This window comes from Strix aluco, chromosome 21 (genome assembly GCF_031877795.1).
Source record: "Strix aluco isolate bStrAlu1 chromosome 21, bStrAlu1.hap1, whole genome shotgun sequence".
Classification (NCBI taxonomy): Eukaryota; Metazoa; Chordata; class Aves; order Strigiformes; family Strigidae; genus Strix; species Strix aluco.
The window spans coordinates 6,421,852-6,437,701 of NC_133951.1; the positions used below are offsets into that span (position 1 = coordinate 6,421,852).

At 55.9% G+C, this 15,850-nt stretch overlaps 1 protein-coding gene across 1 annotated transcript; it reads left to right on the forward strand.

The window, feature by feature from the left end:
- The first annotated feature begins 2,231 nt into the window (after positions 1-2,231).
- Positions 2,232-12,023, forward strand: LOC141932987 (uncharacterized). Its single transcript, XM_074847233.1, has 18 exons — positions 2,232-2,270; positions 2,620-2,812; positions 5,236-5,328; positions 5,771-5,888; positions 6,102-6,433; positions 6,477-6,521; positions 6,573-6,672; positions 6,723-6,914; positions 7,341-7,401; positions 7,938-7,988; positions 8,128-8,203; positions 8,888-9,041; positions 9,268-9,386; positions 9,750-9,852; positions 9,974-10,369; positions 11,038-11,115; positions 11,695-11,882; positions 11,992-12,023. Exons 1-18 carry the CDS (start codon positions 2,232-2,234, stop codon positions 12,021-12,023), a joined length of 2,370 nt encoding a protein of 789 aa, XP_074703334.1.
- The last annotated feature ends 3,827 nt before the right edge of the window (positions 12,024-15,850 follow it).

Consider the following 15,850-nt stretch of genomic DNA (forward strand, 5'->3'; position numbering starts at 1 on the left):
TAGAAGGGACGAAGAAAAGCAGAGAGTGAATGCAAAAATATTTGTTGCAGCAGTCAGAGAAACTCAGCGGAGAGAGGAGAAGCCTCCGAGATCTCGCCCTAATGAATCACCTGGAGCATTAGGTGGTGAAAAGAGAGGGACAGTAATTAGGGAAAACACATTAGCCTGCTATTATTGTGGAAAGAAGGGACATTTACAACGGAATTGTAGAAAGCGAGAGCGGGATGAAAGGATGTTTAAAGAAGAATAGGGGTGTCAGGGGCTCTATTTCCTGGGGACAAAGACATCAGAGGAGCCCTTGATGAAATTAGGTCCCCAGGGAGAGGAGTTTGAGTTTTTAGTAGATGTGGGTGCCGAAAAATCAACTGTGAAAAACATTCTGAGGGGATGTAAAGTGAAAAAAGAAACTGCTCTAGTAACAGGAGCTAAAGAGGAACCATTTAAAGTACCAATTGTCGGGGATGTAGAAATAGAATCCCAACCCCGTATCGTTATAGGGGATTTATTGTTGCTACCAGAGGCTGAAAATAACCTTCTGGGAAGAGATTTAATTACGGAGTTAAAATTAATAATAATACAAGAAAACTAAAAATTTATACATTAGCGGAAAAAGATGAACAAACAGATAGATCCCAAAGTTTGGTATACAAAAGGAGAGACTGAAAAACTTGAAATAAAACCTATTAAAATTAATTTAATTGATCCGGAGACACCAATTCGGATAAAACAATACCCCATTCCCCTAAAGGGTCGAGAGGGGTTGAAACCAATAATAGACGAATTACTAAGTAAAGGCACATTGGAACCTTGCATGTCTCCACATAACACACCTATTTTACCAGTTTTAAAATCAGACGGATCTTACAGATTGGTGCAAGATTTAAGGGCTGTGAATCAGTGAACTGTGGCTCGTCTCCCTGTGGTAGCAAACCCCTATATGCTACTTAACCAACTATCCCCTGACTATATTTGGTAAAGTAATGATTAAAACCTGGAAGGAGGAAAGCTTATCTCCTAGATGGGAAGGACCATTCCTGGTATTGTTGACTACGGAGACAGCTGTAAGAACTGCTGAAAGAGGATGGACTCATATTTCCAGGGTGAAAGGACCAGTCACAGGTGAATCAGATTGGAAGATCAAGTCAACGCCTGGAGATTTGAAGCTCCGAATGCGACGGAGTTAAAATAGGACTGGACTTACTGAGGCAGACAGAGCGACATCAACAGTAGTAAAGATCTTGAATCATCCACATGAACCCTGCGTGTATGTATATATGTTAAAAGGTTGTAACATTCACAGGTTTTTTTCGGTTTTAGACTGTTTTGCATGAAAACATAAGTCAGTTTGTATAGTTGGACAAAGAAACCGAAAGAAAAGGGAAGTAAGAGAGTGAGGGAAAAGCTGAGAGTAAGTCCAAGTGAGGGCAAGACCGGGTTGGCCTCCATTTTTGCTGTTAAGAAGACACAAACCCGACCGTTGGCAGCAACCCAATGGGCCCAGGGATAAACAGAAAAACGTGCCATACCGGACCTCACTATGGCGACTGGCTTTTTCCCCTCATTTTGTGTGTTGGCCTCGTGATGGCTAAAAAGGGTCAAAACGCTACCAGCTTATATGACCCCTTTGAAGAGAATGAGTTTGTTCTGTTAGCAAAAACTATAAGTAAAACTTTCAATTTAAGTCATTGCTGGGTTTGTGGGGGACCTTTGGGATTGTCAAGTTGGCTGTGGGTTTCTGTGCCACTTTCCCCATCACAAATTGTAAGTAACTATAGTGATGTTAATAATACTACCTGGGAAGATAGTGAAAAATGGCCAGTTCAATTTCCTAACAAGGGTAAATTTTGTCTGAACCGAACTCAGAAAGGAGGAGTTAATGTGGGAGAGAGTAAGTGTCAATGGACGCTTACACATAAATTAATTAACAAAGATAGAGGTATCTATATATGGTTGTGGCTTAATGAACAAGGATGCAGCAAAGGATTCAAAGGGTTCTGGTCAGACAAAAATGAAACTGAATATGCCAAACTACGAGGAAACGATTTTTATAATCAAACTTGCGAATGGAAAAATGACACTGGGTCCTGGTATTGTACTATACGGATAAATAATAATTTAAACGAGGTTTTCAGCGCTTTGGGTGACAAAAATACGACTTATTTTCAAACCCCAAGGACTGCAGAGGGACCATTTGCCAAAGGTACAAAGGCAAAAAAAGGCCACTATTGGATATGCGGACATACTGCCTACAAACAATTACCAATGAACTGGTCAGGAATTTGCTATATAGGGATTATCCGACCTCTATTTTTCCTTCTTCCAGAGGCGGATGGCCCCCAATTAGGAATAAAATTATATGATAAATTAGGAAATAAGAGTATTACCCGTCGAAAGCGATCCATTGATTTCAAAATAGGTGGAACACAAACGTGGGGGGAAAATGAGTGGCCTCATGAGAGAATAATTAAACACTATGGACCTGCCTCCTGGAACCCTAATGAACCAATATCAGGGGCAAGAGAACCAATTTATAATGTAAATCGTATCATTAGACTGCAAGCAGTTTTAGAAATCATTACGAATAAAACTGCTAATGCCATAGATCTTTTAGCTCAACAGATGCGCACTGCGATCCTCCAACATCGCGTGGTCCTGGACTACCTGCTCGCTGAAGAGGGAGGGGTATGTGGAAAATCAAATGTCTCCAATTGTTGCCTAGAAATAGATGATGTAGGAGAAGTGGTCCTTCAATTGACCACAGATATCAGAAAACTGGCTCATGTCCCTGTCCAAACATGGAGTGGCTGGAATGGCGATCTATGGTCCTGGTTACCTGGAGCCCCGTGGGTAAAACAGCTTTTATTTTACCTGTTGTGTGCATTTGCTGCCCTAATGTTTATACCATGTATGATACCATCCATGTTTTATTAGATTGATTCATTCAGTCGTTCAAGGGATGCAAATCTCTGCAATACCAATGGATCCTGAATTAGCCAAAGGAGGAAAGATACACCCACTAATGATAGTTAAAATAAAGAAAACAGAACACCCAAATCCCATACAACAGACCCTAGCACGTTTTGAAACCGAAACACGAATCAATTTAATAAAACAAAAGGTGAGGGATTGTGAAGAATATGGTGGTGATTCGTGTTAAAATATGATGACTTTGTTAAGAGTTTACCATGTACATAAGTTAAAGGAGATTTGTCATAGTTTGATTGTTAAAAGGGGTTTGGAGGGTTTTTTTCCTCAGTGACAGATGCTAAGCAGGTGGAAAATTACTGGCGGGACCCCTGTCAGAAGTCCCCAGCAACACCGGATTGTGCAGGTGAAATATGGTTGGAGGAATCCCTGCCAGGAGCCCCAGCCACACCAGAAAGCCCGGGAAAGTTTGAGGGACCCTGCTGCGTGTGTGAAGATGGGACTATAAAAGAGAGTGACGTAGCACCACCCGGTGCTACCCGGAGCAGGAAGCCCCCCCTGCCCCCCGGCGTGCCAATTTTTTTTTTACTTGTTCTTATTGCAAATAAATTTATAAAAGATATTTTCGGCTCTGCCTCGGCATTTATAACAGAACTACGCAAAAAAGGGATGGTAGTACAGAGACCTCCATTAGAAATTGGTATGCACTCCATAAGACCCGGAGACAAGGTGTTAATAAAAACTTGGAAAGAATCCTCTCTTACCCCTCGTTGGGAGGGACCGTTTCTTGTTATACTCACAACAGAGACTGCTGTCCGGACTGCTGAAAAGGGATGGACTCATGCTACCAGAGTGAAAGGACCCTTAACGCCTGATCACTGGGAAGTAGCTGAAACATCAGGAGATCTGAAGCTAGTGTTGCGAAAGAAGAAGGACTAAATGAGTTTTGTAAAACCCCTAACTGTGTTTGTTACCCTTTTGTGAGTTTTAAATGCACTATTGGTGAGGAAAGTTGGTGGGCGCACTGCGTCCACGGCTATTCCCCAGAGGAATACTGTGACCAGTGCTATATAAGAGAAAGAAAATTAACCAGTCAAACCTTACGAGTGGGGGTATCAACAGGAAAAATTGTAAAGGAGTCCCATGAGTGGTGGACTATATTTATAAAAGGGATAAATCCTGAAAAAGGGTGTGTGCATACCAATGAACCTAAGCCCCATAACGTGAATATAGTACAAACTCTTTGCAAATTCCAAATACTCCAAGTGCCCCGTACGATCCCACAAGTGAAAGCCCGGAACTGGGAGGCGTTTAGGTGTCGACAACGAGACCCTAACCCCAAAGAATACGACTGCTGCCGAGAAGATGGAAAGCCCCGCTGCTCTAAGGAATAGAGTAGGCGGAGGAGGCAGAGACGTATGGAGAGGGGAAAATAAGAAAGGCCTCGAAGCAACCAGTTCAGGTGATTGTTGTGGCAAGGAGAACTGGAAAGCATGGGGAAGGAAAAGATCTGAGCATGCAAATCCTGTCGCAAGACAGAAAGGGGACACGTTTGTACAATTAGCTAGTAATTGGAAGATGAACCCACCAACTCTCCTCACTATAGTAGTCATTTGGGCTGTGGGAGGAATCGCAATTTTGATGTTAAGCCCCCATTTTATGAGGCCCCTAGTGTTATTATTAATTGGGTTAACTTTCGAACCATGTATATTTAACAAGTTTCTGATGTGTTAAGGAGATTTGAAAAACAAAATTAGTTAAAAGGGGGGAATTGTAATAAAACATATATGGTATTTGTTATTCAAATCTCAAGGGGAAAAAGAAGTTGTAGTCAGGATGTTGTGGCCGAACAGTTTTGTAATTCTCTTCTGTAAATAAGAAATAAGATATATGTATATAGTTTCTATTGTTAAAATCAGTTGTTAGAAGGGAGCTAAAATGGCCCCCATCTTCAAGCCACTCCAAAAACACCTGTGCTGAGTCATCCCCCCTTCTCTGATGGAAACCTGAGAAAAGCCCGCGAAAACCGGAGAAAAGCCCGCGAACCTTGTTTACAACTTTGCAGACCCCTCAGGGTACGCCCATCATGAATATGGATGAAGCCTACACTATAAAGGGACTCAGCTCTGTCCTGTGAGGTGTGTGTGCTGGTAGAGCAGAGACTCCCGGCACACCCAGCGCTGTTTTGCTCACTTGCCGCTTGCTATTAAGTTTTTACTGACCACTAAAACTTGAGAAGTGGTTATTTCCCACTAAATTACAAGTAATCAGTAACAGGCGGGACTCGCTCCCTGCGGGGCTCTTTTGCAGCGCCAGAGCCTTGTTCCGAGCGGCCGGGCGAGGCGGAGCAGCGCGGAGGCGGAGAGGGGCCCCGGCAGGAGCAGGAGATCGCGTGGGCCAGAGGTAACGGGGGGTGCCGCGGGCCGGGCCGGCCGCTGAGGAGACCCTTGTGTCCCTGCGGGGAGCGGCGGAGAGCGGGAGGAGCCGGGAAGGCGGCGGGAGAGCAGGGGAAGGCCGGGGCGGCGCGGTGGTGAGTGCGGGGGGTGCTGAGGCGGGCCCGGGCAATGCGGCTGTGCTGCTCCGGCCCCTCTGGGGGGGGCAGGAGGGACCCCGCGGGGGGCGGGAGGGGCTGTGCTCGCCGCTGCCGCTGCAGTTGGGAATGTCTCGGGGTTCCGGCGGTTCAGGGGCCGTTTCCCGAGCGGCGGGGCCGGGAGGGGGGCGGGGGGGCTTCGGTGTTGCTTGTGGGGTGCTCTGGAGAACCGTGCCCCTGGCTCCGGCGGGGTTGGAGCAGGACCCGGCCAGCCCCGCGCCCTTTTCTCATGAGGGAATTTGTGTCTCTCCGTAGGCTACAAAACCCCGGAGAAGTTTCGGCGGTACGTAGCCTGGGGCGCGTTCCCTTCGCTGTCCGTAGGCGCTTTGTTCTGCGGGAACGCGGGGCCGGAGGCGGGGGGCAGCGGGATCAGGTGGGGGTCCTGGCTGCGGCGGTGGTTCCTGGTCCTTGGCTGAGAGCTGCAGTTGGGTGCGTCGTCTCATCCCTGAAGCAGAGACGTTGACCTGCCTCTGCCATCCGAGGGGCTTTGCTTACCGGGGTGCTACAGCCCTTTCCTGCGGGCTTTCCCCAGTCCAGAGCAGAATAGATGTCGTTAGTTCAGTTCTCCGCCTCACCTGACGCCCAGGTGCCTGTTTGGGGGCCTCTTGCAGCCCCTGGTAATTGAAGCGGCGCTTTTGGGGTTGCCCAGGGCCTCTGAGCCACTGTGGGGCGAGAGCTCCCAGAGGAAGGGCTGCTTGTGGCCAGAGACTGAACAGGAAGCCGCTGGCTCCTCGGTAGAGAGATCTCCTTTGTGGCTAGGTGAAGCGCAATCTTTTCTCCGCCCAGTACTGGGTCAGGTCCTGGCAGTTCTCTCTAGGAAGGCCTTAGGCTGGTGGTGCTTGAGCCCAAACCTGTATGCTTGGGGGCTTTCAGAAGAGCAAGGCATACTGAAACTGGGAGCTTTTCTGCACCTGCGTGGTGAGCTCCCCTGCCTCAACACCTTTAGTTTGTCTGGTTTCAGAGTCTGTCGATGATCTGCTTAGTGACCTCCTGGGATTCGAGGACGGTAAAAGGAACCTTTTCTGCAGCTGAAAGGGCAGCATCCTTGTGCTCTTAGTCCCCTGCTGGGAGCGGGAGGTGCTGGTGCAACAGCCAGTGATCTCTGAGGGGGAGGAAGCAGCAAGCAGGGTTTCCCAGAGTCAGAGGCCATTGAATAGGCTGGACGTCAGCTTGGGGAGGCCCAGTGAAGTTTGCCTCTGATTAAAAGCCTCTGTGTCCCTTGGGGAGACAGCAAATCCCCCTTTGGGGTGCCCAGGTCAGGAATATGCCCGTGTCCATCATCCTCACGTCTCCCTGTCTTGTTTCCAGACGAAAGCCCTGTGAATTCTACAAGAACTTCCTGGCTGGCCAAGGGCCGCAGTGGGAGAGCCCGGGGCACCAGCTCGCCGGCCAGCCAGAAGTGAGTGCCTTTCAGACACAGCCTCTTGCTCTTGGAGATCTCCCTGTGCTCCCCAGGTCCTTGTGACCTGCCCCAGGTCCTCGGCTTCTCCCCCTCGCTCCCTGCCCCGACAGCGAGTGCCCGGGAAGGCGAGTTACTGGCGATGCCTTTGGGAACTGGGAGCCCAGAGCCTGCAGCTTTCCAGCGAGAGCTGGGTGCGCCCAGCCCGGTACATCTCCTGTACATCTGCCTTAGGAGAGTTGCTCGCTTAACTGCAGCAGTCCCAGCACTCCCATCTTTTATGCGGGTGCTATTTTCGCCTCCTTTTCTGTCGCACGACGTGGCTGCCGCGGTGTGCCCGCGTGGTCCCCTCCGCCTGCTGCCACCTGGCCTGGCTGTCCCCAACGCTCCCGGGTGCTGTTGCTGACCCCCGGGCTCGTGTCACAGGTCCCGTGTAGCGGAGGATTTCTTTGACAGATTCCCTGCAGAGGGCGTGGAAGCTGCAGAGGTGAGCCCGAATTTTGGGAGAGAGCCTGGGTATCCTGAGGGCTGGGACTGAGCTGGGCCAGGCTTGCCCCTGGTGTCACCCCAGGCAAGTCAGCAGTGGGATATCGGGGGGAACCGTGAGGTCTAGCTGAAGAGGTGACCCCTCTGTGGTGTGGCTGTGGGGGAGCTGGGCCAGGGGAGCGGGTGGCTGGTGGGAGAAGGGCTTGAGGGTGCCCTGGGTGGGCTGGAGCAAAGCCAGGGGGGCACGTCGTGCTGCAGCCCAGCCCTGCTGGGCGCTCTTGGGAGGAAGCGTCACAGGAAGGACCCTCACCCAAAGCACCAGCCTGGGTGTTGCTGACGCTTCTCCCAGAGGCAGTAGGATGTCAGCAAAGGAATCAAGGCACGGGGGGTTTCCAGTGAGGGGCACACCAGGAGGAGCTGGGCGTGTATTCTCCCATTCCAAACAATGAGGAAAACCGGGGGGTGGAGCATGGAAGCGAGGGGTGAGGAGTTTCCAAAGTCTCCTTGTCTCTGATCTCCGCCCTCCTTGGCGTGCAGGGCTCCAGTGCCTCCGGCGGAGAGCCTCAAGGTCTGCTGCAGAGCCTGAAGGTCAGTGCAGAAATACCCTTAGTCTGAGCCCCGTGTGGGCTGCAGCCGTGGCCTCCAGCACCAACCTCCGAAGGGAGAAGCAGCGCTGAGGCAGGAGTAGCACTCGCCCTGCTCCCGTCGCCGTGCTGTTGCTTTCCAGGGTTTGGACGACCTGGAAGCGGATCTGCTGGGAGCGTCGAGACCCAGTTCTGGGCCAGGGAAGACAACTGTGAAAGGTGCTACAGGTTACAGAACTGACGTTTCCTTTCTGGGAATGGAGCCTCAGCTCTTCCCTTGGACCTCATCCAGCCTGTTCTGCACACGGCCAGACGAGAACCGGTGTTCTGGGTCAGGATTTGGGTGGCTGAGGGCGTCGCTGGTCCACCCCAAAGCACAGTTGCACCTCTGGGTGGGGTCCAGCTGCACTGTGACCGTGTTACAGTCACTCGTCTCTCTTGCTGCTGCAGCAGGGATGCCAATGGGTCTGGTAGTCCCCTCAAATCTCCTTTCACCCTGAAAAATCCCCTCTGGACACGAGTAGCAGCTGGTGGGTTGGGGCAAGGACTAAGGTGCGTTGGTGGAAGAGGGACTTTGGGCGAAGGTGGGGAGCAATTGTCTGAATGGAAACTTGCAAAGCTGAAGAAGATGCTCGTGTCCACCAGAGCTGGAAACCCCAGTGTCAGTGACACCCAGCAATGTCCCATCAGTGGCCACGGACCAGGCAGTAGCACGTTGCCACTTTGTCACTTGCTGTGAGATTTGGTCACTGAAAAGAGCTATTTAAAAGTGGCTCTGTAAACGGTCCTGAGAGATAAGAGCAGGCAGGGCTGCTCTGATCTCTTGTTGGGAGGGAGGAAAAAAAAAAGAGACAAGCCCCAAGCCCAGCTCAAACCTCGTACCATGTGTGATCCCGCCCACAGAGCCACCTGCAGCCCAGACGCCCCTGTGCACCGCGACCCCAGTGTGGAAGCGGAAGGAGCTCACCTTTGAAGAGGACAGTGACGACCTGATGGCTGCCCTGGGACTTGGCAGTGGCCCAGGAAGAGCTGGCAGGCAGGGCAAGAAGGCAGAAGAGTAAGGGCGGTGAAGGGGCGGCGGGAGTAAAGGAGGGGGATGGCTTGTGTCTTGAGATGGTGCCACCATGGTGGGTGGGGGATGCTGAGCTTGTGCCTGTGGGTCCCCAAAAGGGGCAGGAGCAGCCTTGTGTGGCAGAGAAGAGGCAGAGCAGGCTGGCAAGGCTGTGTGAGGAGGACCAGCCCTGCCTGCGGGAGAAACCCATCTGCCGCTGTGTCCCCAACAGAGAGGAGGTCCGGCCAGCCCGCGCCAAGCTGGATGAGTTGCTGGGACGAGGCTCCATGACCAGAACCCTGGGAGAGCGCCGGGAGGTCAAACTGGCGAAGGAGTACCAAAAGCAGCTGGGTGAGCAGAGCCAGGGACGCTGGGAAGGGCTGCAGAGGTGGCAGCGTTGGCCTGGGCGAGCAAGATTGATTTCTACTGCCCTTACAGGGGAAATGCCCTTCTGCCCTCGCGGCAGCCTGGCAGCATTTGCACAGGAGCTGTAACTTGGCTGCCTTTGGCCGTGGGCTGATTCCCAACAAAAGTTTTTCACAGCCACTCTAGGAGGCCCCTTGCTCGCCGGTTTCTGGGCAAGACGTTTCCAGCGGTGTTTTCCCAGAGGCAGCACTGTCAGTGGGAATTGCAGGGGGGGAGGAGGAGGAGGGCTGGAGTCTTTGCCGTTGGCTGCTCCTCTGGGCGCTGACTCAAGGCCGCTTGTCTGAACAGAGAAGGAAGAGGGTCGGCACAAGGACGATTTTGTGTTTGGAGCATACCAGCCCACGGTGGCCTCCACAGCCAAGGGCCGGCCGGCGAGAAGGCAGCCTCTGAGGTATTGTGCTCTCTGTGTGTCTGTAGCTGCAGCCAGCGGGCACGCTGCCCCTGCAGCAGAGCGGGCAGGGTCCCCGGTGTCCCTTCGCAGACAGGGATGCGACTGCTTCTCCTCACAGCAGGTTTTCAGCTGAGAAGAACAACAAACTTAAAGCAGAGCCCCTCTCCAAAGCGCCTCTGTCAGCCAGCCAGAACCCCGCATGGGGCCGCAGAAATAGAAGTGGCTGGCTGGGCTTGAAACGTGAAGAATTTTTTGATTTGGAGCTGTCGTCTCCAGCAAAGGCCAGTCCTGCAGGGAGCTCCCCCAGCCCTGCCGCAGCTGGGCAGCCCGGCCCCGCCAGACAGCTCCTGGCTGCAGAGGAGGCAGCCGCTAAAACTGACCCGGTGGAGGAGGAGGAGGACTGGCTGAGTGCTGCCTTGGCTCGGAAAAAAGCCCAAGCGCAGGCGAAGGCCCAGGAGAGGACCGCCAAGCCCTCCGAAGTCCCAGGCGAAGGGCTGAATCCCGGCTCTCCTGTCAGGTAAAGGCGTGGTTGATGGCCGCAGCGCTCCCATCTGCTCCGCGTGTAGCTGCTCCAGCAGGAGCTCTCAGAAACCCTGGGCTCGGATCTGAGAAATGAATTTTAAGCACTGTCTTGTCTCGGGTTGGGGTAATAACGTGGGGCTGTGTCCCAGTGATCCAGCGCGCAGTCCCCTCCCACCTCTGGGCTCTCCTGCCGGTTGTAGCCAAGAGGACACACAGTGCCGTGGGTCCCGCGGAGCTGTCCTGGATCAGCACACCCCCACGAGCTCCTCCCTGTGCTCCTCGTTGCTGCCTTCATTCCCCTTCCTTCCTCCTAGTTGAGGCAAAGCACCTCCTCCAGCTGAGTCGACACGGAGCCAGGTCCAGACTTGTGCCACTGAAGGGGACTCTGAAACGAATTGCAGACAGAGAGCCCTGTGGCGTGGGCAGGGCTGTGTTGGCTGGGGCTGGTGCTGCCCAGGGGAAGGGGTGGATGCAGCAAGGAGAAACAGCGGTGAGGGAGGTTTTGAGGTGTCTTTGCTCCCCCTGCAGCCCAAAGGCTGAATCCTGCCACAGCTGAGTGGGACAGAGGCTTTCCCCTGCCAGGCAGGAACTGGTATTGGGGGAGAGGATCTTGTCTTTCCTCGCCTCCTTGGCTCTCCCACATTGGATGCTTTTTGGTTGCAGCCCGCCAGCAGCCTCCCCAGGAGCACAGCCACAGGCAGCCGCCGTGCCGGACAAGGCAGCGAGCACACGCAGCTCCAGGTAAGGCCGCCTTCGCGTTTCAGGCGTGCTCCACGGGAGGGGCGTCACAGTGGGACGGCCAAGCTTTAAACTCCCCGAAATGCCGAGCAGGAGAATGTCTGCGTGCTTCTCCCTGAGCTGCGGCGCTGCTGTGCATCACTCGTGTCTCTGTGCCCACGCAGGCCACCGCTCCCCTGGCTCAGCACCGCGGAACAAGCCTCATGTCGTGGTGTGGTGGGGACACGGTGCTGGGGCGCACTGAGCTCCGCAGCGCTGCCTGTGGGGTTTGAGAGGGCTGCCGGGGACTTGCTCTCTCTGAGCAATGGGTGGGCCTAAGTTCGTGCTGCCCCAACACTCGTGCCGCTAGCGCTGTGTGCAGGCAGACCCCCTCCTGCCCTCGGCTGAGGCTGAGCATCGCTTCAGAGGCCACTGCAAGTGGCTGAGGGGACCCAGCCTCCTCCCTAGTTGAGGGAGAGGGAGGAGGAGCCGTGCTTTGCCCCCAGACTTACTCTGCAGAGCAGAGTCCCTGCCACTGTGCGTGGGGTGGGGTAGGGGTGCGGGTCTGGACAAGCCTGTCTGAGCCTCCGTCCCCATCCCCAGCTGCCAGAGCGGGGCAGGACCCTTCTCGCTCTGCCGAGGAGACCCAGGCCCTCATCCCTCTGGGAGGGAATGGTTCCCCTTGGCCTGTCTGAATCACAGACTTGTTGACTTTCAGTCCCCGCAGCCTTGTTCCCAGGAGAGCATTCCCAGGAGAGCAGGAGACGCAGCGCCCTGCCCCGCTGGCTCAGGTAGGTCTGCTGGGCCTGTGCCCCTGAGAGGTGCAGGATCAGGGTGGTGATCGTGAGCCCTCCCCTGCCAACTCATCGTCACCCAGCTCTGCCCGTGTTCCCTGGGCAGGAGGATGGCTGTGCCCCGCTTTGCAGCCCTAGGAGCCTGTGTTCATGGAGGCAAAGGCTTTGGAGAGCCCTGAGATGCCACCAGTTGTATTTGTCAGGCCAAAGCGTGTGTGCTGTGGCTGCTTTGTAAATCGTGTGCATTGACAAGCCTGCATTGCCTGAGCAGTGTTGACAGAGTTCCCCAGGCATCTCTGTCTCCTATTAATGAGACATCAGAGGCTGCAGCTGACGAAGGGCTTTCTCTTCAGCTGGTTTTCCCCAGTCTGGTGGTGAAGATGCTCTGAGCTTGTTTCTAGACAAGTGAAGGGGAATCGTAGCCTGTGACAGGGAGGGCAGCTCTTGCTTGGACTTCGAAGCCTCCATTTCTGATGGAGCTGGACCTCCCGGCCCGGCCCTGGTGGCAGGACACACGCTGTCTCCCAGAGGCCTCGCAAGGTCTTCTCCTCGAGTCTGTCCCCAGAGAAGGAAGAGCCCAGCGTGCTTGTGTCTGGGGTAGGGGCTGCCGAGTGTCACCTGGGCAGCAGTGGGGTTGGGCTGGAGATGTGTAGAGGAGGGACTGCAGGAGGCTGGGGCTGGGTGGCCGTTCCCGGGCTGGGAGGAGGTGCTCTCCTCAGGGCTTTACCTCCCCGAGAGCGTCCCTGTGTGTACGCAAGTTAGCACAGCCGGGGCACAGCTGCGGGCGAGGCACGTGCCTGCCTTTGGGGGCTGAGGGTCCCACCAGAAAGCCCCCGATGCTGAAGGGCCTGGGTCTTTTCTCTCTGTCCCTGTAGGCTGAGTCCCCAGCCCTGGGCTTGCTGCTATGAGAGGAGGCTGGGGGCTCCCGCTGCCCAGCCCCATGAGGATGCAACGGACTGTCAGGCAAGGCAGCAGCCATGGCCCCACTCAGCCTGTCGCAGCTGCTGGACATCGCCATCGGGACGCCCCAGGTCGGGGCAGTCAACTTCCCGGCGCTGCACAGCCTGCTGCAGGCCATGCTGAGGCACCTGGGCCTGCAGGACCTGCCTGCCCTGGGCCAAGGGCACAGCCCGACCCCCCTCCTGGGGCGGGACCAGCCCCCCGAGGCACCCCCGAGAGAAGAAGGGGGACAGGGCGGAGGCCCAGGCACAGAGTCGCTCACCCCTGCGAAGGACCCGCTGCAGGGGACTGTGAGCACTCCCCAGGACGCCTCCGTGGCTGCTGACGCGGGGCAGATGAAGGCAAAGACTGAAGAGAATGAGAGCAGCATCTCCAAGGTAGAGGCTCTTCCTCGTTCCCTGGGTGCCCCCCCGTGAGACACCCCCTCCTCTGGGGTCTGCACCACCATTGTGGTGCCCTTAGGTCTGGTTTAAGCCTGAGCTCGAGGTGGTATGTGGGGCTTCACTGTGGGAAAGGGATGGGGTTTTGGGGAGAAAGAGCTGGGGCTGAAATGCTGCTCCACTTGCTCTGGGTTCTCCCCAAGTTGCCATCAGCAAGTCGTGGGTCCAGTACAGCACCCGGTGCCCTTGGCTCCACCAGCCAAAGGCTCAGCACCTGTGGAGATCCAGCCCTACCACTCTCCATCCCTCCCTTCCCCACTCCTGAGCCACAGCCAGGTACGGCACCCGCTCCTCAGGCAGCTGAGAGGCTCCATCAGCACCTCATGGGCCTCATCTCCCAGCCCAAATCCCCTTGGCTTGCCCAAGGGCTAGACCCAGCACTGGTGGGGACCGGAGAGGGGCCTCATCCTGCACAACGCTGAGCTGTTTGGGGCTGTGAGCATCCCCAGTGGGAAGAAATAAGCTCAGGTTCAAGGAAACGGTCACCTTGGGTGCTGCAGGGCCGGATCCTGCTGGGGCTGGGACATGTAGGGAGAAGGCAGCAGGGAGGGTTTCCCCGGGTGGCTGAGCTCACCCTCCTCGGAGCAGGCCCCTGCTTGATCACTCCCCGCTTCGTTAGCCGCGGTTGCCGCTGCCCTCGCGGGCCAGGCTGTGGTTGAGAGGGTGGCAGCAGCTCTTTGCCCTTTGGATCGGCTTCAGTAGTCTTGCACAGAGCCTGGTGTGGGGAGGCAGGGCTGGATCTGTCCCCGCTTACTTGGGCTGTGCAGTGGGCCCCCCCCGGGGCAGGGTTGGGGGGGGTCTCTGGGGAGCTGCTGCCCCTTCTTGGCTGCTGAAGGTGTGATGAATGGTAAGTGCTGCCCGCAGTGCAGTGCCCCCGGGACTCACCCCCGCCACTCCCCTCTCTCAGGCCGTGGCGCTCTCCCAGGATCTCCTCGAGGAGATCGGCGGGATGAAGGCGGCGCAGTCCCACATGGAGGAGGACATTCGGATGATCCAGGAGACGCTTGGCATGGTGAGCTGCTGTCGGTGTCCCCAGGAGGCAGCTGGGCCCTCACCCCCCCTCCCTGCCTCTGTGTCACCCTGCTACCCCTGCCCCACGGCCCTGGGTGTCACCCGGCGTGAAGGGTGCCAGGAGGGAAGAGCAGGAAGGGTGTCCCAAGGCTGAAGAGGTAACTGCATGCACCAACCAAAGTGACGCGAAGACATTTTTTAACTAAACAGCTGTAAAGAAAGAAACATGGGTGCTAAGAAGGAGAGGAGATAAAGATCTACCCATGCAACACAGCCACAACCCTGCCTGGCATCCCTCTGTCCTGTGCCCAAGTTAATTTTTGGATGCTCCTTTTCAATCCTGCTCCTGTGTCTGGGCTGCCATCCCTCTCCTTGTCCCGCTCCAGGGGAATCTCCAGGACGCTGCCGGCCAGCTGCCGGCCCTCCGTGACCAGACGGCGTTGGACAGTGACATAGTACGGCCGCGCACACGCCCGGATCCTGCTCCAGGAAGGAGGCGGCTGCGTGCCCGGGGCACCGGTGCACCCAGTCCCTCGGTGTCAGGGCACGGTGCCAGCAGGGCTGGGCAGCGATGCTGGAGGGGGTCAGTGCTCCTGTGGGTGCCATCTCACCCGGCTACGTGGCCAGGGTGGACCCCCTAATCCCTTTTCTCCCCAGAAAAATCTGAAGGAAAGGCTGAGCCTCTACCCAGCCCCGGAGGAGGTGAGCAACATGGTGCGCTGGGAGGTGCTGGAGGATTGCCTGGTGGGCAGTCTCTGCCTTTGGGGTACTTGAGTTTGGCTCCGTGAGCTGGGGGGTTTGAGGACAGGGCGGGTGGCCCTTGCTGCTGCACTTCCGCCCATAAACCTGCTCCCCTTTGCCTCCTCTTCGCAGGATGGCAGTGAGGGCCAGGCTGCCCCCGCCGAGCCCCCCACTGCAGACATGGACGCCCCGCATGGGGCAAGCTCAGCGCTGGGACTGAGGGACCAGGGACACAGCCTGCACCCGGGACCAGCAAGGGGACTCCACAGGGGCAGCCTGGCTCCCCGGGGATGCAGAGAGCACCAGTGGCCCCTGAGAAGGGGGCAGGTGCTTCGTCAGATAAGACAAAGTCTTCTGATGCCCATGCCCCCACCCTGGGGACACAGCCAGGATCCCCTGGCATCAAGACCCCTATGCTGGGGAAAGAGTCAGGGGCCCCTGACACCCAGACGTTCACCCCAGGGGCACAGCCAGGGTACTCTTGACACCCAGAGCCTTACCCCAGGGGTGCAGCCAAGTACCTCCAGCACCCAAACCACCACCCCAGGGGTGCAGCCAACACCTCCAGGGACCCAGGGAGGAGGAGCAGGGGTTCACCCAAGCCCCTCCCCCATGCACTCCAGCCTTTCCGGCACTGAGAAAGTCCCTGCTTTCTCAGGGAAGGCGAGCTGGCAGCAGTCCCTGGGGGGGGGCTGCGGGGATGCCAGGGGTGGTTTGGGTGGGGAGGAGGCAGCTGAAGGGCCCCTGGGCTGGGACAACAGAGGGGGCTGTGCCCTGACTCATCCACCACTGCCAGGTGCATTGTTTGGAGTC